This window comes from Lineus longissimus, chromosome 1 (assembly GCF_910592395.1).
Source record: "Lineus longissimus chromosome 1, tnLinLong1.2, whole genome shotgun sequence".
Taxonomy (NCBI): Eukaryota; Metazoa; Nemertea; class Pilidiophora; order Heteronemertea; family Lineidae; genus Lineus; species Lineus longissimus.
This window is the reverse complement of record NC_088308.1, coordinates 19294868-19317332: the sequence shown is the minus strand read 5'-3', so window position 1 is coordinate 19317332 and position 22465 is coordinate 19294868. Positions and strand designations below refer to the sequence as shown.

At 42.9% G+C, this 22465-nt stretch overlaps 3 protein-coding genes and 1 long non-coding RNA gene across 4 annotated transcripts; 1 reads left to right on the top strand and 3 right to left on the bottom strand.

Annotated features, from left to right (window-relative positions):
- The first annotated feature begins 1204 nt into the window (after positions 1-1204).
- On the top strand, positions 1205-8962 carry LOC135490370 (uncharacterized). The gene is made up of 14 exons (XM_064775743.1): positions 1205-1214; positions 1709-1820; positions 2114-2248; positions 2553-2699; positions 3066-3209; positions 3471-3635; positions 3994-4149; positions 4376-4543; positions 4948-5177; positions 5676-5827; positions 6321-6566; positions 6832-6988; positions 7384-7564; positions 7709-8962. The coding sequence occupies exons 2-14, from the start codon at positions 1751-1753 to the stop codon at positions 7873-7875; spliced, it is 2118 nt and encodes a 705-aa protein (XP_064631813.1). The 5' UTR covers positions 1205-1214; positions 1709-1750; the 3' UTR covers positions 7876-8962.
- Positions 8963-9275: 313 nt separating this feature from the next.
- Positions 9276-14424, bottom strand: LOC135490386 (secretory phospholipase A2 receptor-like). The gene is made up of 10 exons (XM_064775744.1): positions 14404-14424; positions 13835-14094; positions 13508-13549; positions 13051-13216; positions 12475-12716; positions 12026-12185; positions 11331-11611; positions 10663-10731; positions 9887-10460; positions 9276-9544 (listed from the first exon to the last, which is right to left on the bottom strand). Exons 2-10 carry the CDS (start codon positions 14064-14066, stop codon positions 9286-9288), a joined length of 2025 nt encoding a protein of 674 aa, XP_064631814.1. The 5' UTR covers positions 14067-14094; positions 14404-14424; the 3' UTR covers positions 9276-9285.
- Positions 14425-14427: 3 nt separating this feature from the next.
- LOC135490402 (uncharacterized) lies at positions 14428-15535 on the bottom strand. Its single transcript, XR_010447610.1, has 3 exons — positions 15443-15535; positions 15064-15099; positions 14428-14563 (listed from the first exon to the last, which is right to left on the bottom strand). It is a non-coding gene; the product is annotated as an uncharacterized LOC135490402 (long non-coding RNA).
- Positions 15536-15549: 14 nt separating this feature from the next.
- Positions 15550-16921, bottom strand: LOC135486322 (type-2 ice-structuring protein-like). Its single transcript, XM_064769068.1, has 5 exons — positions 16857-16921; positions 16528-16703; positions 16054-16213; positions 15610-15681; positions 15550-15562 (listed from the first exon to the last, which is right to left on the bottom strand). Exons 1-5 carry the CDS (start codon positions 16919-16921, stop codon positions 15550-15552), a joined length of 486 nt encoding a protein of 161 aa, XP_064625138.1.
- Positions 16922-22465: the final 5544 nt, after the last annotated feature.

Below are 22465 nucleotides of genomic sequence, written 5' to 3'. Positions count from 1 at the left end.
TGTGCCTTTGTCCTCTGCATTGTTGTGGCTAGAAGCCTGCAAGAGGTACCATGGTACAATATTATCTTGCAATGCAGGACTAAAACATGATTCCGAGGATTTGGTCTCCGTCCTCGGCAGGAAATGTAGGTTGTGCCTTTGTCTTCTGCATTGTTGTGGCTAGAAGCCTGCAAGAGGTACCATGGTACAATATTATCTTGCAATGCAGGACAAAACATGATTCCGAGGATTCGGTCTCCGTCCTCGGCAGGAAATGTAGGTTGTGCCTTTGTCTTCTGCATTGTTGTGGCGAATGTAAAGCCTGCGTGTTTACCTTCAAATTGGTACAATATTATCCTCCAATGCAGAACTGAAACAAGATTCTTATGATTCAATCTATTCCCTTAGTACATGGAATTAAGACTGTGTCTTCGCCTTCGGTTTATTTGGCATCCCAATCAATACTGGACTTAAAAAGGCCTGTTTTTATGCTTTGGATATTGGCTGTGTAAATTGTCTCACACAGTGCTAAGATTAGGACCCTGTCAGTCGTGGGGAGTTAGGTTTTGTAAAACTGGTCCTCGACTGTCTTGTCTCATCAGATGATTGTGATTTGGTCCTCAGTATGACGGTGGCATCGACTTTGGGTGATATGAATAAAGACTAGCAAATGCTTTTACTCCGGTTTTGTACAGGAAGGCCTAGTGTAAATGTACATGGAGATTTAGATAAAAGCATTTGCTGGTCTTTATTCATATCACCCATTATCATGGCCTACCATATGTAATGCTTCCATTACATCAGTATTTCTAAGCTATCGCCACTTGACTGGCGGAATATATTGCATCATGGAGACAACGACATGGGCGGATATAGGATGCTCCAGGGTCACTTGGTTGAGCACTGTTGCCCTTCGAGATTGGACGTTGTCATTTCCCACAATCTTAGCTCAGATGATTCTTCGACTTATCTACAAGACAGAGGAAGGGCTCTGACATGTCCGGTGCACGCGATTCTTGGAAAACGTCAAGAGATAGTTTTCACATGACACCGGCGTTGCATAACAGTTGCCGGTCTTATGATGTGAATTTTGTTCACCGACAGCTCACTAATGTGTTGATTGTGTCTGAATGTCTGCTTGGAATCTTCCAAGATTACGTCACGAAGACACGGAGTATAAATGCGAGAGCCCGACATATCCGTCATAACAAAACCAGCAGCCGGAATTTACACAGGTGAGTGTCCCTCTCGAGAAAGAAGGCGAGCTTTGAAGACAGAATAAAAATTCTTCACGATTTGCCAAACCTGTCCTAATGGAATTTTTCACCAATATCTGGCCGGAGTGAAATCATGGACACTACGTCGATATTCCAATCACAGAAACAATTATTCTTGAAGATGTCCGAAATTTCGTTGTATCGGAGATGTGTTCTCTGCACCTGAACCCCGCCCAACACAAATGCGGTTGTGCCAGATTTCTACATTTACAACTACACAGTTCTTGATATATCGGTTGTCCCACTCTTTTGTGGGTTTTGCAATGTGAATTGGCATTCTTTCAGTCTATTGGCGGCATTTAGTCTAAACTGCGCGTGTCATCCTCGTTGGTGACTCCCAGCGTCTGTCATGGAACTGTAAACACTCAACAGAGCCGTCCTTCTCCGTTGCGCCACTGCGCCATAATTTCTTTGGTCGTCTTCTGCTCTATAATCCGTATTTATTTTTACAGCATCTCTCCAGTTGGCTAGCCTGTCAGTGTCAGTGTTCAAGAATGTTTCGGGTTTTGATGGTGGTTTTCTTGCACATCATCGTGATAACGAATGCTTCCCATGCAAAACAAGGTAATTTATGTTCGTCAGTCAATTTTCATTATTCATTTTATCCCATAGGATGCATCATAAACATCTTTCATCCACTTAGTCGCAACCCTATATGCTGAATATTCTCTCGTGATCAAGATCATGACAACAGGCCCATGTAAAATATGGTCAGGGGCCGTTGCGGCTGGCAGTGACAGTACTATTGTGCCAGTGGCAGAATGTCGCGCCCATCCGATTGGGCTTCGAACTAAATAGAATATGGGATAAACGGCTCCTGACTGAGTCTATAGCATGGTATTTTTGAATGTTTGCAGTTGGTGACATATGCAAATCTCATGCGGAGTGCAACTCTGGGGAGAATCCCCTTCATCACAGTAAGTGCGAAGAATTAACGTGCCAATGTGTGGCTGGATATTTTGGCGAGACCAATGATGCCATCTGCGCCAAACGTAAGTAATGGTTACCGTATGATATTTGATATCCATAAATATACATGTACTGATTGTGTCGGGATTCCAAAGCAAGGAACACTTGTCATAAAAAGTTTATAAACTGATGAATGATAACTATTTTCTTTTGCCGAGATGGGCCGAAGCGGTGACGTATTATAGTTTTGCGGTGGTGTAGGCTCTCTGGCTCTCCGTGTCGATTCTGTTCGCAATTTTTCGTCCCTTGCTGCTTAAAACTACCCTGGCGGCTCATCAACCGACAAGATCAACATTGACGGCAACTGACAATTCTTTTCTTTTCTAGCTGTTCTTGATGATTCATGCGAAAACAAACCACCTGGGTACTGTTCGGCAGGAGTGGCCAACTCGGAGTGTAATAAGGAAACGAAGTCGTGCGAGTGCGAGGAAAATTACGTCATGGAGGGGGTCAATATTTTCAGATGCATTAAAGGTCCATGCATAATATTAAAAATGTAGCCCAGACATGTGGATTCCACAAGTCACAAGTGAAAAATTGGTTTGATACCATATTCGTTCCATAAAATCCAAGCCGAAATCTTTGCTTCAGTCGTTTTTTTGTAAAACTGCCTTTTTATTTGGCCAATTATAGTTCACCTCATTCGGCCTGCCGAATTCATAACATTCGAGTTGACGGAAGAGCCCTCGGTTTTTTTTAATTAATCGAGGTAAAGGCTTGCACTCCTTGTGACAGAGGATGTGTCTATGATAACTTACTTTCTTCGATCTTGACCTGCCGGAATAAAACAGTTCATTGGTAAATCATGCATTTTTAATTTGACATATTTTTCATCTTCAGTGGAAAGTGGCTCTCCCTGCGACCCCGATGCGGATACTGACGAATGCGCTTCATCCGGGATAGCTGGTCTTTCATGTGACCAAATCAACGAGGAATGTTCGTGTAAAAAGGGATACGTCGTTTCCGATAAATACTCTGCTTGCGGTTAGTAGAGCTCTAAGAGTGAACCGAGCAGCCAAAGTCTTTGATTCTGATCTTGGCTCTTTGTTCCCAGTTTTCCTATATAGGTATACACGATATTTCGTCGTACGGTTTCAGTTTCAGTTTTCCTGCCAGACTTGGCTTCGCGTCTCTGGATGTTAACAATGACAATAAACTAATGATATTTACTACGGCCAGCTATAGTCGAAACAAGGGCGTTCATACTCATGATTTAATGCCTTAATTTTCAGTGTTTTTTTTCAGTGAAACTCGTGAGTGTTCCTGCTGACAAATGCCCACCCTGTTACGAGACGAATGGCCGTTGCATCGACCTTGACGAAAATGGCAAGTGGGATGATTGCATATGCCCAGCTAACAAGCAGATGTCGGACCCAGAAGCTCTCGATCTCGGTTGTAACGTCGGACTAGGTAAGCGGAATAGTCATGGTCAAAAGTAAAAGGAATTACTCCGACCTACGTCTTCATGACGTATCCGTATTTTATTGATTTACGTAGCCGAATAATACGTCACACCGAGCGCTTTTTAGTTTTTCTCTTTATGTCCAGGCCAAATTTATCTTTCCTGATTTTCAGAATTTGCATTAAGGTAGAATGGGGTATTTGTAGCCCCGGTTTAATTGTAACCCCTGCCTATGATATTGATTTATATCCCCATGCATCAAACAATGTAGAGCCTACAAATAAACCGGGGCTACAAATACCCTGTTCTACCATATATTGCACTTCTTGATCTCGCAGTATATATTGTACTATTGATCTGCTTCAGCCGAAATTGGTGATTTCTGCGACGAGGCGGTCATCTGCTATCGGGAAAATTCCGACTGCGTTGAAAGTCCTGGTCTGAGTAAACACACGTTGTGCGCTTGCAATAAAGGCTATACAGCCATTCCAATCGTTGGGGGAAACGGCGACCAACAATGCGGTGAGTTCATTTTCTTGATTTTTTCCGCTTCATTTGAACTTTTCTTTCCCCTCCATGAGAGGATTCGGTCCTAAACGAGGTGTGTCGGTGAAAAAAAAACCCCAATTAGTTCGCCCTTTCTAGGTTTGCAGTTGATCGAGGAAAAAAGGGAAAATGGGAAAATGGGCGGACAAAATGTGAGGCCAGCAGAATGTGCCATGTGAGATGCTATTTACATAACTTTCAGTGCACGCGATCGATACGCGAGTTGATCCTAATTGCGAGACCTGTGAAGGTAACGGTGGCGCTTGTTACGACAGGGATGGGGACACACTGAGAGATGGGTGCCATTGCCCGCACGAGAGGAGCTCAAGCGACCCAGAAGATTACACCAAAGACTGTAACCTGTCTATGTGTAAGTGTTGTGGAACTTTCTTAAGTCTTTTAAAAAATATCCTTTGCCTGTTCTTGCATCGGAGTATGAGGCTCCTCGCCTGGCACCCATTATAGACCAGAAAAAAATGTTGTTGATCGCCTGTCTGCTGAAAAAACTTTGGGCGGTGGTGTTTTTTTATCTTCATGTTATGTTCGTCAACATGCTCGAATACGTCGACATGGGAAATACGAACTGGAAATGGAATTTATCTTCTCGAATGATACTTTATCGCAAAATCATGGTCTCTTAGCCCGGAAACAATGAAACAAATAGTTCACCGGTATTATGCAAGAAGCTGATATTCTGTTGACATTCATTGAAGTTTTTGGCTTTGAAAGGTCAGAGTAACTTGACAGTAAGTTTCTCCCCTCAATTTCTCTTAGTTGCTGTCGACTGCCATCCAAACTCAATGGAAGTGCGCTTCACTCCCTTTAACGATTCCGAGATCACCTCATTCGACCTTTATGAAGGCGAAGCGACAGTCTACATTGAGGGGAAGCAGGACAAAGAGCCCTGCGTTTTTGAATCAAATGGCAACGATAGCTGGTCCTTAAATATATCACTGAAGAACGAGGAATTAAAGCAATGCGGAACTCGGAGGATACATCTTTCGGTAAGCGAGACAGTTAATTTTGTTCTCTAATGGTGAAGCCTGGTCGAGCCTGGTCAACAGTGCTTGCGCGGAGGGGAACGGTCGCGCAAGTGGACGTCTGGTTGACACCCGCCTTGAAAACGATTTTTCGACCTCGCCAGTCTTCGCTCAAAGCAAAGCAATATAGAACTAGTCTAAGATTGTTCGCGGTGAGAACTCGGCAGTTTCAGACAACTTGCTTTGGGCTGATACAATATTGCAAATACATGTAATTGTAATGTGAACTTGAAGCACATTCCTGTGCCTAAACCATTGGATACGCGGCTGTTTTATAAGGAAAAGATTTCGATCTCATTATATAGCCATTTTATCAATTTCTTTGGGGATCTTTATCACTATTTTCGAAGTAATATTTAACAGTCATTCAGAATTTTTCTATATTTGTCGGATTCCCCTCGTCACGACCCGGGCACAGTACAATGAAACTTTAAATTATTTGTTTTGGAAATGCTTCTCAAGGGAAACAAAGAACACTATGAGAACCGTGTGTGGATACGGAAGATTTCTGGTCAACCGAGTAAAAGTGATCTCTGCTTCGATGTCTACTGCTCGTACGAAACCAAAGCACGGGCAAGCAGCGCTGATCTGGGCCGAGGTGTTGCTGTAATCTGGTAAGACACCAATGGCAGATTTTACGTTTGTGTGACACACAATCCGTTGTCAAATCATGCGCGCTCCAGTTAGGGGCCGAACTCCTAACGGTGATATACACTCCGGTCGCGGTGGACCGGCGTCATCCCGGACCTCGCCCGCAAGGAGATGCAATAAGGATGACGCAGTAGACTGTCCCGGGAGTCTACCTCACTCCTGATTATAGTCCCCCTGTAAAGGTCGTCCAATGTGTAGGTTAAGGTGGCATTTAGAATCAGAGGTCGTTTGTTCAAATAGCCGTCTATTTGTAAGAATGTAGCACGCAATTTCATGTACAGTGGCGAGGCTGGCCTAGTGATTCTTAATTCGAATATTTGCAATTTGAAAAATACTACCATAAACCTTGAATGCAGTATAATTCTTAAGTTGAATGACAATTTTCTCCCACTGTCGGGGGGTCTGCCTTTATACGCGTCACGTGACATCATTGCGCCCTACTCTCTTATTTTACAGGGACACGAAAAAGTCGAAGGCGGGTAAAAGAGTGAAACAAGATGTATCTTTGGAGGTCCAAGACGAACATGGGCGGGATGCCACCATCGTCGGGGCAAAACTTGGCAGTCGTGCCACGATTATCATCGCGATGGTTCCTGAAGAAGCACCCGCTTACGTTGGCATGAATGTTGAGAATTGTGTTGCCTCCACTGAACCGTCGCCCACCTCGCCCACAGGAGCATCGGTCCTTATGATAAGAGATGGGTAAGGAAATGAAGGCCCAACATTGGCTACTTTTTTATTTGTTATATCGGGTTGTGCACATGCTAAAGCAATTCATTTACGCAACACTCGTAATTCATGAGGAATCGGGAAAACTTTTTAAAGAGTCTCTAATAAAGTATATTACTCAGTTTACACTTCATCGTTAACTGCTCTTCGTAAGGATTGCTAAACCTGCTTATTGCCGCAATCAATGCTCATATCATTCTTGTGGAAAAGATTGCTTCTGTACCATTTCTCATTTCAGCTGCCCTGTTAAGGGTTTCAATATCTCCATCGAGCTAACTGATGACAACACACGGTTAAGTATTGCCTTCCGCATCTTCTTGATTGGCACAGGCAAAGATGATCTATTCTTCCACTGCTCTGTGAATATGTGTCGCGAGAACGGGCAGTGCGCACGGGTAAGGGCACTATCCAAACTTCTCAAGGAGGCCAAGTTGGTCTGTTCTTCGTTGGAATCATCCTGAACCTCATGGTCTTATAATACTCCCTTTAAACGTAGCCGCGGTATATTTTGAATCTCAATAAGATGCAAAAACATTTACATATTACCTATACATACCGGAAGAAGAGGCCTTGATCTTAACTATTTTTATGCAGGGTAAGCGGTTATGATCGGTACCACGCCGACACATTTTTGTACCGGCTAATACACCATGCAGCTGAGAACTAAACTGTCCCCCCTTCGTCCTTGTATCGCTTGACTGTTCAGGTCTCAGTCTTGCAGTGTGGTACTGTATGCACGAAGCGTTTGTTCACGACACAGTACAATGTACAACTGCTCTTGTTATTACAGAGTAACTGTACGGATGCCTCGCGTCGGCGGAGGATGGCCTTGTCCCCCACACCACAGGTCGACCTGGGCACACTGACCGAGTCTCTTCACAGCCGTGCTGTGAGGGTCCTGCCAAGTGACAAGTTCTATACGGGGGCGAATAAAGAAAGGGTATTCTATTCAGAAGGAGAGAAACAGGAAGGTATGCTTTTTTATTGTCGCGATTCGCAGATATTTCTGAAAACTGCTGGTAAAAATCTGCGCTTCACTGAATCAGTCTTTCTATAAAAGGCCCAGACCACCTCACGTCACTGTTGTCTTTTAACGCCTGATTTTATCTTTCCAGCATTTTTCTCCACCCAAATGGTGACCATAACCATTGCGGTTCTGTTATCAGTCATTGTGACCATCGCAATCGTGGCTGTGGCGGTCATCTTGGTTATAAGGAAATCTGCCGCCGTTTTCCAGTCGCAGCTTACTCCACAGCCATCGCCACCTCCTTCCGAATGCTGAAGTATTTTGTAATCGTACACACGGTGTCTCAGAAAGGCCAGGACTGATTAGATTCAAGGGTGCAGAGATCATCACCGAGAATGCAATGGGAAAGCTCTCGGGGCAGTGATTATTTCGCCCAAAGTGACTTTCTGTGATACTGTATGTAGGAGTAGTGTGGTGCACTGTAATCGCATACGGATGTCGTTTGTTACGGAGTGAGGTTGGTTTGTTGGTTTTGGTATCTTTTTTAGTTGTTCGGCTAGACTTTAAGCCACGGTCGATTTTTCTTTTACTGCCCTTTAGTCGGGGTCGTTTATTGGCTTGCATTGTTATGTGTGGATACATCAAGGTTATGTATGAACTGTTATTACTGAATATTACAATGTTACCACATTTGATGATCATCAATGTTGACTACATTTGAGATGTTACTACTTTTGAAAAGTTATTTCTTACTGAGAAATATCAACTTGTAAATTTTTTTATTTTTTTTTGTTACTGCGTGAAAAGCGTGGTTGTTCTGTAATTGAGTAAGTAAATCAATTGTTACAATCGGACTGACTTGTAGTGCAGCCCGATGTTTTTTTTAACGTGTCGTTCAATGTTTTTCGGACTGAATTTCGATTTTGCTTTTGAACCGAGGCATCGAAATCATTTTATGGGTTCTTCTTTCAAGAATATTGCAAGCATTATTTACCATTCAAAGACTTCTTTGAATGTATGTTTTAGTTTATTTTAGAGATTCGATCAGTGCGCTTTAATATGGCGAGTTTTTAACCTGTCTGGATTAAACTGACGGGGTCACCATGTCCCTTAAAAAGGCCTCTGAATGTTGACTGCAGATCAATTGACGTACTATGCCCCTGATTTCCTGCTCTTCAGTCGGTACCAAAGCATTGATGCATCGATTCATTATATGGAATTCCCCAACGCGAGTTTCCGAATGGAACCCTATACTGAAATTGTCCACACGTTCAGCAGGCCGATCAGCGCCGGACATTTCAACAAGAAATTAGAAGGTCGAGCGAAATTCACTTTCCGTCAATAGTTTTGAATGAAAATTCATCTGTCAATTGCCGTGAATATTTGGTAACAAATTAGAATTAACTTTTATGCAGTAGAACTGTTGAGGTAAAGTTACCTCGGAAGAACCTTTTTATTTCATTGCTTTTACAATAAAAGATTAGTTTGAATACTTTTTGTCTTTTCATAATTCTGTCCTTGAAAGTGCAATCGTTTTCAGGTTGCAGGCTCGACACAACCGTCTTCCCTGGGACACTATTGAATTTGGCCGTGCTTACATGTATGATGTGAATTGTCTGTCTGATTTCTTTAAGTTTCACTGTGTTTTACTGAAGCACAACCGGACTGACAATCCGAAGTCTGACGGGTAAATCACCGATCTGATTCAGCATGCATGGATACATCTTATTTTGTCACTTCGACTGACCTGCATACGAAGTAGTATTTGGAGGCTCCCTTCGTGTCGTGCACCGTCCCGAATAGTGGTCTTGCCCTGGTAATGACTACCCTGGCTGCATTGGCTCCTACGGGGCGTCCGTCCAGTTTCATAGGCAGAGCCTTGTAATCGTCCTTCGTCCCATCCGTCCACGTAAAGCTTATTTCGCCCGTGGCGCTGTGATGGACCCGCATTCCTATCCAGGCTTGAGGATATCGCTCAGTGCGGCTAGGAAGGAAGGGACGTTTTGTGAATCCATTACACCGAAGACATGCGTATGCTTGTCGCGTGTACATGTACTTGTCGTCTGGTTCCAATTCAGACGTTCTCTTGATAAAAACTGCTGTAAAAACGCGTTCAGAAGAAAGTGCATGTATAAACATGTTTTATACGTTTGTTCAGTATGAGACGTTCGGCGAATTTGAAGATCCGAAATCTGAACTGGATTGGAAGAGACGTATATATGTGTTTGAAGGTGGATACTGGAGTCTCGATGAATTTACCGAATTGGGAGGATATGCTATGCAGACTCGGTTATAAGTCTGATTTTCGAGTCCGGCTTATACTTACGGCATCAGTCGCATGACCAACTCGTACTCTTTGTTGCTATGTATACTGACAAGATGGCTACCATATTTCAAGCAACTCTTCTCAGCATCATCAAACGACAGCTTCTCTCGAATGCAGCCGTACAAGTGGTCACGGAATAGGGTCCAGTTAGATGGACGCAATGGGGTGACTGGCGCGGGCATTGTGCTTGTTGTTGGTACTTTTAACTTTGGAGGTTGTGATGTTGTTTCTGGAACATTGGTTGTCCTTTTGGTTGTTGTGACTGCAGGATTAGAATGCTTAGTGGGAGTAGGAGTTGTACTTGTTGTTGTGGTCATGACAGGAGTCGGATTCGTCGTGGGAGTTGTTGTTGTTGTTGTTGTGCTTTGGGTAGTTGTGACGACAGAAGAGGTAGTCGTTGTCGTCGTTTCTTCAGCTGATGTAACCGGAGGCGTTGTCATTTTCATTGTGGCCGTGGACGTTATCTTACTGGTTGTCGTCCCTGTAATGGCATGTTTTGGTGTGGGTCCGCCTATCTTTGGTTTAGTGTATCCTGGCGCTTTTGTGGGCACTTTGTGTACATTTTCACCTGAAGCTGAAACGTGATTGAAAATAATGAGTGTGGGAATGCAAGAACCCTTAAATCTGATAACACTGATGTCATTTGTAAGAATTAAACACTGGAAAGAATAATGCTTTAGGTTATTGAATGCTGAAATCAGACAAAAGGAAAACGAACTCGAAATGAAGATCCAGTGAGCTGAACCAATGAAATATTTTTCGATCATCATACTCACCAATCCCTTGGAGCAGCTTCCTTAGCTTCGAAATTGCCCGAGAACCAATGTCGTTTTTTCTGCGTTCCCCTGAAAATAGATAGGTCGTATCGTCGTTCAAGTTAAAGTTCACCCGTATACCATTAAAGAATCAGAAACTAGGAATATTATATACGTTCTGTCGCAGTCATAGAGGCTTCAGGACCGCCCGTTACGTGATTTGGTCACACCCGAGGCAGGTTGGCCACCATCAATCGTTTTTCAATCTTGTACACATGCGCATCTCCATAAACACGCGTAGTGATACTAAAAAACCTAAAACAAGTCTTGCTAAAAAGCTATAATGCAGGTATGTAGACCTCCATTATAAAAACCAACGTTTTAAAGTTCTTGCAGAAGAAATTCTGCTTCAGATTGCTGTTAGTATCGAAATCATGATATCGAATCACACGGAGGTGATAGATTACAAGACCCGCAGCGAGATTGATATTTGTGCCCAGAAACTGGGGGATGATTGCCTATTCTCCACTTTTCCAAGTAAAATTGACCAGACGTATTCCGTGAGTTTGCTTGTGATTAGTTGGTTTGATTCTGACGAAGCTGCTGCTGAAGCATGAATGGTGGCTTCTGAATGGCCTGTGACCAACAGTAAACGCATCCCAAAGCTAAAAAATGGTTTATCAACTCACCGACTTTCTTTTCGCAGATATAAGGCATCTTATTTCTCATATCCTCGGGCCACAGGAGGAAATGGTGAGCTTTTGCGAGCTTCGCCACCGCAAGCTTGTTCCTTTCCTTATGTATGAACTTGTATTTATGAACCTCCGGGTTATAGAGAGTGGGTGACCCATCCGTCCAGCTGAAGTGTACCTTGTTCGCATCATGAATGACGATGCCAACCCAGGGGCCAACAATTGCGATGTTGTTACCGAACATGTTTAGAATACGCTTTCCTAAACGTTGCTTGTTTCTGTAAAAGAAGATAATGAAATGAAACGCTGAAACTTGCGTGGCACAATGAAGTTGGGCAAACACATGAAAGCATTGATCAGATTTAAGTGTACATGTATGTTGCATAATTACATGCAAGTTGGATACGCACACAATGATGTAGATTCAGTTTCCAGCGCAACCCGAACAAGCACGAGGAGGTTAAATGCAGTGACAAACTGCTTCTTGTAAGGATGCTATAAAGATGATAACGATCAGATTATAGAGAATGGAACTCGAAAACAACATATTGGATTCGGGAAGCTATGCCGTCTGCATCTTCAATGAAAGTACATGTGTAGTTGATATGCTGTAGTGAATGCATCCAATATTTGTTGGGCACTTTCTTAACACCACCATAGGCGCCATTCCAAGGACTGAAATGGATACTGACCTGTACATATCACGCAGGAATTTATACTCGGCATCACTGTTCATGCTGGTCAGATGAGAGTTGTAGCGATGGCAATCGGCTTCAGCGTCAAGGAATGGGCGTCGATTGAGGAAGAGCCGGTAACACCCTCCGTCAAAATGCTGCCACTGATCTTCGCACACTGAGAAAAACCGTTGATACATTTGGCATTGAGAATGATGTCGTGGTGACCAAAGCCATTCGGATTTTTTCCCATCGGTTTCATTACTCAAGAGGTCCTCACAAGTTTACAGAGAAATGTTATCATCATTCTTACAGTAAACTCTACTTTTTCCGACTTTACTAAATCTGCAGAATATATTACAAGCAGTTGTAATACATTTCATCAGCTAGTTCAGCGTGAAAATGGATCTTCCACTTTGAACCAGGCATAAAAACGTGCCAATTCAATGAAGATTTAAGATACTTGCATGCGTTTACCCTCTTCTTACAAACGAAAGGGTACGCGTGTGTCTTGGTGGTGTCAAATGCCCCTTGTGGCTGTCCTTGGTACTTGAGCAGTCTTGCCACATCGGCTCCTCTCGGGACCTCATCAATTGCGTGCTTGAACTTGTAACTGTCCGCTGCTCCATCAGTCCACCTCCAGTGTGCTCCCTTCTCACCTTTCCAGGTTTTCATTCCCACCCAAGCATTCATTATTTCATGCTTGTTGCTGGAAACGTCGACGGAAAAAGTTCGATTGATCAGAATGTATCTTAAATATGATGTATTTCAGAGTAGAGCCGTTGGGCAACTTGTTTACGGTTTGTTACTTCACACTGACCAACAAATAATCATTTCCTCCTTCCCAAATACTGAGCTGGAAGATTCACCGCACAAATCTTTACCAGTCACCTGCGAGCAGGAGCGTATACGTTGCAGTCCACTCAAGCATTTTCTGTCCTTTGTGTTCATCCGGGATGATTGCGTTAAAATATATACGTATGTATGTTGAAAACGAAGATTTTCGCTGATAAATGGTTTCAAGTAGGCAAACGTGGACTCACGGTATTATCTTGTTGACCAATTCATATTCTTCCTTGCTGGTAATGCTTGTTAAGTGTCCTGCATGGAACGTGCATTCCATCTCAGCCCGTGCGAATGACAACGGTCTGGGAAAATATTTGTAACAGAATGTACCGGACCTTAACCAGTCTTCGTCACATTTTTTTACTGAAAAATTGTTTATAATTTCATAAAGGCGGGAGTCGTACACATGCTACGCCATTGCTTATACATGCTGTTCATGTATGTGCGCCTGTGATTGCAGTTTATTTGAAGAAAACAACGTTCCTCAAATTACTGGTAGTTCAACTCTCGATATCGCTGCTTGGCCAATGGTCATCCAGTCATTTTAGGCTAGTCAAAATTCAGCGGCATTGATTACTTCTTCATGTTGATTCCTTGGTAACGAATTTCAGCGGAGCGACCTCCCATACTTTGATGAATTCCCCTGATACGTACCCTTTTCTTTCCCTTTATTTGGATAAGCAACGAAAGGTGTCCCTGCAAAAACAAAAGGTTTATGATAGCCACTCTTTTCATATTACTAGTGTTTCATTCATCATATAACATGCATGTACCGAGCATAAAGGCATGTCAAGTGACAAGTACAATAAAAGTGCTCATGAAAGGCAAAACTGGAGACTGTTTGATGGCAACTTGACGCGTCTCGAAGTCTACTTGTGTCTCTCTTCCCTGTCGCGCCCGACGTTGGTTTGCGTAACGGAGTCATTATACTCCCAAAAGCAATCGGAAGGAGAAGCGACCTTTAACAGAATCATGACTTACGGGGATCCTGTTCACAGAAGAAAGGGTACTTCTTATGCGAATTTGCAAAGCTCAGTTTGAACTGCCTATACTTCTTCGCCACAATGATTAAGCTATCATCATTGTGTCCTCTCGGGATGCGTTGGTTTGACCAGAATTTAGTGCTTGAACCATCCGTCCACGTCAGTATCCCACCATGTAACACTGCTCCGGTCCAGGGTCCGACAACTCCGCGGTGTTTGAAAATATTCATTATTCGCTTACTATATGGGAATTCATGCCTAGAAAAGAAAAAATAGATGACAGCCATATCGAGCATGCCTAAAAATGCTAACATTACTGGAAATTGAACTGCATAAAATGTAATTTAATTTTGGCCCGATTCCAGTTCAGTGAATTACTCACGAATTTGCTTCAAATGTTGCAATGGAGCTAAAACTGCCGTACCGGATAGAGATATATTGGTTTAAATTTTTCGGATTGAAAGATTTTTTTTCATCCAATAGTATACTGGTGCTTTGAGTATGAGGGTCCGGAAATACGTTTCTCTGGTTTTTTGCCCACCCTGTATAACATAATACGCAACTCACTTGTAATCCCTTTTGAGGAAGTTCAATTCCCATAGACTGTTTATACTTGCTAGGTGAGCTTTGTGCTTGTGGCAAAATGCTTCTGCTGCTGTGAAACGTAGGTGGTTCTTAAACAAACCATAACAGTGATGACCGAACTTTTTCCACCCTCTCCCGCAAACTGGAACAAGTACAGAAAATTATGCCTGACATGCAAAAAGACATTCTTCAACATTAGAGCTATATATTTATTTGGCTGCTGGTGGTGATCAGGAGCTTGGATACAAGACTCAGGTGTACACGATGATTACGCACCGGATGCAGTGGACCGGACTCGTCCTGTCGCCCGGTAAAAAAGACGATCAGGATGACGAAATTGACTTCTCTGGGAGTCTAACGATGATGAGCTAAACGTCCTAAACGAACAGTATCGTCTACTCGCTCTTGTACTTTAAGTACATAGTAGAGAGGTTCAGATTTCAATCCGAGAACGAGCCGATTTTTTCTCTCTGGTTGACGTCGTCAAGTCAAGTCGATAGTTTGTTGTAAATTCACATCAAAGGATGACTGTTTTTATTGAATTTCTGAGAACGGGCAACGCGATATCCGTCCCCAAAATCCCACATCGTTCTCGTTCTCAGATGAAAATCTGAATCACTCCGGCGTTGTGTATGTCCTTACCAACGGGCTTCGGAATCAAAGACCATCTCCCAACACCTGGGGTGAAATCATGAAAATTATTGCACATAGACGAAGAGGAAGTGTATAAGAGTTAAACCATACATTATTGCGCGAATACGAAGAGGAAATTCATTAGAGTAACAGAATTACTTTTAAAATACGAAGAGGAAGTTTATCATAGTCAGAGATGGCTATAACACCGAAAAATCTAGCCCATTCTATATCCTCTCACTAGTTGAACTCAAATTGTATCTCATTACTTCGTCAATGTGGACTAACAATTGTTCTAACGGCAAATAATGTTGTTAAATCAATGATAGAAATTACAAGTACATGCATACATGTACGTCACGTGTACGATCTAGTCACATACATATACCTTTGGCTCTCTCGCAGAAAAAAGGTTCATTTCCTGCGCTCACATAGCAAACTCCTTCAAACGGCTCAGGGTGTTTTCTAGTTCTGTGTTGCCGCACCAACTTTCCTCTATAGAGGCTTCCTTTACGTGAACAGAACCTAGATGGTGGTTCGTATTTGCTGCTCGACTTATCCGTCCATGTGATAACACCATTTTTGATAGAAAGACCTATCCACACTCCGTAGTACCGATACGTGCGTCTGGAAATACAACATAGACAGACTGTTCGGAAAGCACTTTTACATGAGGAAGGGAGCGGGTATCGTTGTGGAAAGAAATTCTGTCCACTGGATAAGAGGTCCGGCACCTACGGATTCTACTTATGCGCTTTTGATATCGGCGGCATATCGATATCTTTGATATTCATCAGTTTGCCACCGTACAATAGGGGAGGACACACTTAAGGACAGCTAAAATTATGCAGTTACGGAGCGCGTGATCCACTTGGAACTTTCGTTATTCATTTACGAAGTTCATGATCCATTTGCCATGGATTTTTCGTTATTCAGTTTGGGAATACATGTATCCGTATTTCAATTAAGAAACGCGTGGTCGCAGAAGTGTTTCCATACCTGACATATTTCATAAGGCGATCAAACTCTTCCTTGCTGTGAATACTGGCTAAATGCGAGTTATGCTTGCGGCAGACCGCCTCGGCTGAAAGGAAGTCCCTCCTCGTGCTGAAGTACTCGAAGCAGCGGTTACCAGTTTCTTTCCACCCTTCCCAACAAACTGCAGTGGAAAACGTATACAAAGTCATAATTGACCGTTATCTTGCGCGAGAACCAAGCAGACTACATTAATGATTGTGCAGTCATAGACATCCCGATAAAAAGTAGAGTCGCCCTCAATACCGCAGTTGCAGGGGCGTTCTGATGGAAACCTGTCTAACAGGGGAGGTTCTTTTGGTATCAAACATTTAGATTTGATTCGTTTTTGAAGGACTTTTTGCCCAGTACGATCCGCCGAATGGAGTCTAGCTTTTTCAGTAATCTCCTCAGCTATACGCGTATACGCACAAGGCAAAAAGGATTATATACACAAACCTTGAAAAGATTGTCGTTCACAGATATACGGAGCTTGCTCAGTCGTATTTTCAAACACGCCGATGTTTTTTCCATTGACATGCACTAATCGGGCTGCTAATGCTTCGCCTTTTCTCTCACCATATACTTTTTGAATCGTCAACTTTATCCAAGGGGATCTCCGAAGGTCTGGACCCCTGTAGAAAGAGAGAAAAACGATCAGTGAAGTGTCACTCAGTACAGATAATGCTCTTTCAAGTGATCATCTTGCTGTGGCATTATCACTTGTGATGTTGGCTTAGGTTGTCATGGCCCAGCATCGAGCAACAGAGTGGGTAAAAAACACATACCCAAACGTGTTTAGAAGGTACTCAGCCTCTGCATTGCTGTTAATCTCTGCGATAGAAGAGTTCATACACGCGCATGAGCTATGGGCGTTCTTGAAATTCTTCTGTGGTATCTGGAATAGCTTGTAGCAGCCATCTTGGAATCGTCGCCAACCTGGTCCACAGTAATCACTCGCGGTTATTTTCGGTTGTCCTGCAGTTACAGAGAAAGGCTATAAGAGATTTTTCGAGACTCGTGTCCTATAGACAAGGTTAACACACAGTGATTTGATAGAACATGGCACGCACAGGTTTCAGCCATTGCAGCAAGTCCTATATCTCAGTCCATATATAATCGAGCGTTTCTGCGGGTCATCCGTCGGGCGAGCCATCATGGCCTGGCTCTTTGGATGTGTTTGAACACCTTCTATGTTTTTAAGACCGCAGTAGCCATGCTTATCTGTTGGTTAGTCCCACTTTGAGCCGACAAACACCAGACCAATACTAGTACATGTATATATAACGCTGTGAATTCAAAAAATGTCAGAAATGTTCAGCTTGTTTCGTTGATTAGTTGATCCAATGGGAATAAGCATCGACTAATCTTTGCCGATGAGAAGTCGCTAAATGCGTACATAAAACCATTAAATTTCATTCTAACTGCCGATTAAGACAAGCAGATGCACACCTTTGTCAAAAATCTACTTTACCTTTTAGGTCACCTCTAACTTCTACATCTGAAAAGGTAGCAATAATGAAAAGAAATGCGATTTGTGCAATTTTCCAGCGAACAATGCTGTTCATGGCGACAATCTGCAAAATCTGGCGAATCGAACACCGAACTTTCATCTGAGCGCATCAAAAAAAGAGCCAAATAGAGCAATTAATGTTTTTTTTCCGCTTTGGGTAGGCCTCTTGAGCAGTATCTATAGAACCACCAATTTAGCCCGAGGATGCAGACATTGAGAACAAACCATCAGAACACAACTTGAAGGGAATACGATTTCATATACCTTAAGTGGATGGTAAACTATTAGAGGTGATGTTTTAATTCACGTGATCTTGTTGCGCGGATATACGCCGATGGGGGCATTATTACCAAGCTGTCAGCCGCAAAGCTTTTACACTTATACAGTTAGTTTACATCACTTAACTCAACACGAAAATGGATAAAGAAATAAATCCGACGACATTATCACGTTTCTCTGATCAGAACCGAGTGAGCCCTCCGTACAGCGATCGTTTCTCTGCGGACAGTATAGACATTCATCTCTTGTAATAATCCGTACTAGTCTTGCAGCTTTAAAAACATTATAATTTGTACGATTCGATTCTTTCCCTAGTTTCTTCTTTAGATTACATGTATACGGTGGCCTACGGTGGCCCATAGAGGACATGCGTTTATTTTCAATATGATAGAAATTTTTTTTTTACAATGCGTTTTTTTCTCACGAATTACAACCGCCATCACCGCACTACGGTGGCCCATAGAGGACATGCGTTTATTTTCAATATAATAGAAAATTTTTCTTTTTACAATGCGTTTTTTTTCTCTCGAATTACGACCGCCGTCGGATTTATTTCTCACCGCCGAAAAAATAATTTCCACCGCCGGGTAAAAAATAATAATTCCCACCACCGCGGTGGAAATTAATATCCACCGCGGTGGAAATAATATCCACCGCGGGAGCTAATTCGTTATTGACACCGGGTGGATATTATTTCCACCGCGGTGGATATTATTTCCACCGCGGTGGATATTATTTCCAAATTATTTTTTCGGCGGTGAGAAATAAAACCGACGGCGGTTGTAATTCGAGAGAAAAAAAACGCATTGTAAAAAGAAAATTTTTCTATTATATTGAAAATAAACGCATGTCGTCTATGGGCCACCGTACATGTATGTCAAAGTATATACTACCATAAAGGCTCAGGTTCACGCGTATTGACGTGTGCCTTGTCCAATAAAGACCTAGTGGCGTCGTCATCTTGCGAAAGCGTTCTGGAGGTTCGCTAATGATAGACTATACCCAGGTTATTGTACATCTGTATAAAACACTGCGAGAATAGGCATTTATCCTTTCTAGGTGGCTTACTGGACTTTGCGCAACGAAACAAAACGAGCGAAATGGGGGAGCGACCATTATGATTTACCCGGTACTCTAGCCTGAAAATTTGTTCGGACCTCGATCGAAGAAGGTACGACAAACAATTAATTAATCAAACCCTTATGAGGTTCATTCATTTGAAGTAGAGAGGGTAACGTACATTGTATACACAAGTCAAACACACACGCAGTGCTTGCATGCATTGCAGAGAACGACTTTTGAGTGATGACCCACACCCAACCAGGCAGCTGAAACACATGTCTTGTTGGACATGCCTACCGATTTTTACTAAATAAAAGCATAACTTCATCACACTTTTCGGGGTTGAAAATGTACTCACGTAAATTACCAAAATTACATGCCAAATTCGCATATGACCTGTTATTTCTCAAAGCTTGGAAGCTCAAATGTCTGAATGTAATGTATGCGCGTAATGTATACTCTCAGCAAGCGAATAGTTGTGATCGTCGGTTTTTGATACGAATTGTTTCCTGTATGGCCTTTACAAGCCGTTGTCTGAATATGATGTGAACCTGTTTACCGTTCAATGCTGCTCCCTGTGACGCTGTACCCGCAAATGTTCAATGAAAAAAATGCTGATAATGACTTACACGGCTTGTTCGCATCGTAAACATAGTGGTACCCGGGTTAACTGTCTTTGCGTTTGGCCTAATTTAACAACGATTACTCCCCATGTAACCACGATCTAGGATGGACAGGCTGTGTATTATGAATAGGAAAAGTCACCTAGGGACCGTTGCGTAGAATACTTTTTTGGCGAAATATTGCGCAAAGTCCAGTAAGCCTTTCTAGGTCACCATGTCGCGATTCCCCCAAACCCGACTACATATTCCGGCGTATGTTCAAGTATTGTCAAATCGTAGCAAGTATTTCACGACATAACCCTATTTTGGACATGAGTGCTGAGTCAGCAAACCTTGCACCTAACCTAGAGAAGGTTTGTAACTTGGTTTTCTTGTCGGTAGGATCCTATCATGCGCATGTGTTCCTTGAATTTGTCTGTGGGAGTTGTCTTTGTGAGAGTACATGTAAAATTTAGTCTGTGCATGTCAGCTGGCTTCACCAGTTAACATGTTGTCTGCCGTGCGAAGCTGGCTTGACCAGTTAAGTATAGTCTGCAGTGCGTAATCGCTGGTCCGTGCCGAATATCAGTAATACGCACAACGACGGTGGATCGGCATGCCGCTGGTCCTGCCAGCCATTCTCTAATCTGGGCCCGAGTAGTTTTAGTGTTTGATATTTGGGTGTCCATTTTGATTGTGAGAGTCGTCCGTGGCCATGATTACACCAATTACTGCTTTCCTTTTCCAGTCTACATTACTTAAGACTGGTCGGATCGAACACTTGGAGCACATATTCGAAGATGTGTTGTCTCTAGTAATAGGACATGGACAAGCCGAGATACTGAGGCTTCTTTTAGAAAAGGATCCCAGAACCGAAAAACAAGAAGGACTTTTAAACAATTCACTAAAGGTCGCTTGTGAAAAAGGACACGTACCTATTATCGAGTTGCTTCTAGGTCAAGGAGCCGATGCGTATGTAAAATTAGCAAGTAATAGCATTCCGCGAAGATGACATCACTGCAGCTGCTGCCCTCTATTTCCCCATCGCTGAATTACAGGCAATGTCGGACAAACATGCGGTTTCGTAATGGATTAAGGCTTTATAACTAGGGCAGTTAGATTCAATCCGGCACATGTCCGAGTGTTGGAAATACTACATAATTGTTCTGAATATTTCTCTCTCTGACTCTTTGATATCATTCATGCTAAAAACAATGCAGGGTCAAAGATAATTGACTTTGAAATAAGCTCAAATGCGTAGAAATAAGTGTCGATGTCCGACTGTCACGTGACTAAAACGTCATCAATATCTTATGCAAATGACCTTGTGAGCTATAAATAGTAACTTCGCGGGATGCTATTATAGCAATTCTTTAGCTAACTTGTACGAATACCCCAAACGGTATCGTGCAGACCATTCTTCACATTCGGGTTGCAGCATACTAGAATGGTGTAGCAGACGTAACACTGCAATAACTCGGGTTCTGCTTGATCATGATGACGGCAGGGACGAACCCGCAACACGTGGGGTGGAGGCACTGCTCGCGGCGGTGCAGATAGAAGCAGAGGATGTAACTGAAAGATTGCTCAAACACGGCGTCTATGCAACACCTGAATCTCTGAGAATTGCTATTTATGTTGGTAATGCTTCTCTGGTGAAATTACTTTTAGATAACGGTGCAGATCCCTTTAAGAAGCATTTCAGAGACGCATCACTACTGAGCGCGGTTGAGTTGGCCATCCAAGACACCAATCGTGAAATTGTCCGTGCCTTGCTGGATACGGAGCTTGGGTCACTTAAACAAAACCGTGAATTGGCTCTGCTAGCATCCATATATGTCGGTGACAGGGGGTTGGTGCAGACACTTCTTTTCCATACGTGTCGCCCTGATTTTGATGCCACTTGCCCTCCTGACAGGCAGGAGATTGACCTCGATTGACCTCGACTATGGCCTGTGCGTTCCCGATGGATTCTGCAGATATTCATTGGTTGAGTACTCGGGTAAGTTTGACCCGCGGGATCTCACGCCTGAAAAATTGTCTCATATTTTCACGATAATGCGTAGTTTCATCGAGGCTGGCGCCTCCATAAAGCCAGCAGATATTCAAATGTTGATGTCAAGCCTAACAAAAGCCATACAAGGTTACGACGACGAAAGCGCAGAGATATCAACAGTATTCGAAGATCTCAACCAATTTGTTCGAACATCTGTTCTGTCACGTGTTTGGAAAAAGAAGAAAGTTCAAGAAGTTCAAAACATGATCAGCGAGTTATCAGTTGGAGGTCTCGGTGATGAACTCACGGACTTCCTCCTTAATCTTACAGAGAATGGCTTGACTTTGAAATCTCTTTCTCGTATTCGGCTCCGCCGTTCGATTCGACAGCCTATAAGGATAAATGCCAAGTCAGTTCGGCAAACGTCAAAATTCGGCCTGAGGCAACCGTTGCCGTAAAGTGACACTTCCGGTGAAAACTGACACCACAGCATTGAAAATCATGTGAGCATCGTTCGATTAATTCCGTTTTTTTGGTCACTGCTGAAATGAATTAAAAAACACATATTTTACACACAAATGATTGTAATTTTCCCGTTTTTTACACCATATTATTTTTTTGGATCGATTTGAGTTAATTTTTTGCGAGGGACATGGGACAGGTCGTATCAGTTAGCTGTATTTGAGTAAGTGTATTAGAATTGAACCTCCATCAGTTGGTCTGACGCCACATTTCAGTGGAGGCCATTCTGAAAATTGAGAATTTTCAAAAATGCGTGGATAGACTTACATTTCCTTGGGTAAATATTTAGATCAATACCAGCTGCCCCCTATTAATCTATAATGGAACCCCCGATCGGCAGCGCTCGGCCCCGAAGTTATCGAAGCTGAGGGATGCCGCGTGAGGCATCCGAGGGATGCCGTATAAAGCAACCGTTGCCGTTAA

Excerpts from the sequence above, each read along its gene's own strand:
- LOC135490370 (XM_064775743.1), top strand. The coding sequence starts at position 1,751 with ATGTTTCGGGTTTTGATGGTGGTTTTCTTGCACATCATCGTGATAACG. Across the intron at positions 6,989-7,383 it reads AGAACGGGCAGTGCGCACGG|AGTAACTGTACGGATGCCTC; the intron begins GTAAGGGCACTA and ends TTGTTATTACAG. Across the intron at positions 7,565-7,708 it reads AGAAGGAGAGAAACAGGAAG|CATTTTTCTCCACCCAAATG; the intron begins GTATGCTTTTTT and ends TTATCTTTCCAG.
- LOC135490386 (XM_064775744.1), bottom strand. The coding sequence starts at position 14,066 with ATGAATATTTTCAAACACCGCGGAGTTGTCGGACCCTGGACCGGAGCA. Across the intron at positions 10,732-11,330 it reads TATCTGCGAAAAGAAAGTCG|GGGAACGCAGAAAAAACGAC; the intron begins GTGAGTTGATAA and ends ATCTATTTTCAG. Across the intron at positions 9,545-9,886 it reads TTGGTCATGCGACTGATGCC|CCGCACTGAGCGATATCCTC; the intron begins GTAAGTATAAGC and ends CTTCCTTCCTAG.
- LOC135486322 (XM_064769068.1), bottom strand. The coding sequence starts at position 16,921 with ATGAACTCTTCTATCGCAGAGATTAACAGCAATGCAGAGGCTGAGTAC. Across the intron at positions 16,214-16,527 it reads TGAACGACAATCTTTTCAAG|TTTGTTGGGAAGGGTGGAAA; the intron begins GTTTGTGTATAT and ends TTTCCACTGCAG. Across the intron at positions 15,682-16,053 it reads CGCCTTATGAAATATGTCAG|ACGCACGTATCGGTACTACG; the intron begins GTATGGAAACAC and ends TTGTATTTCCAG.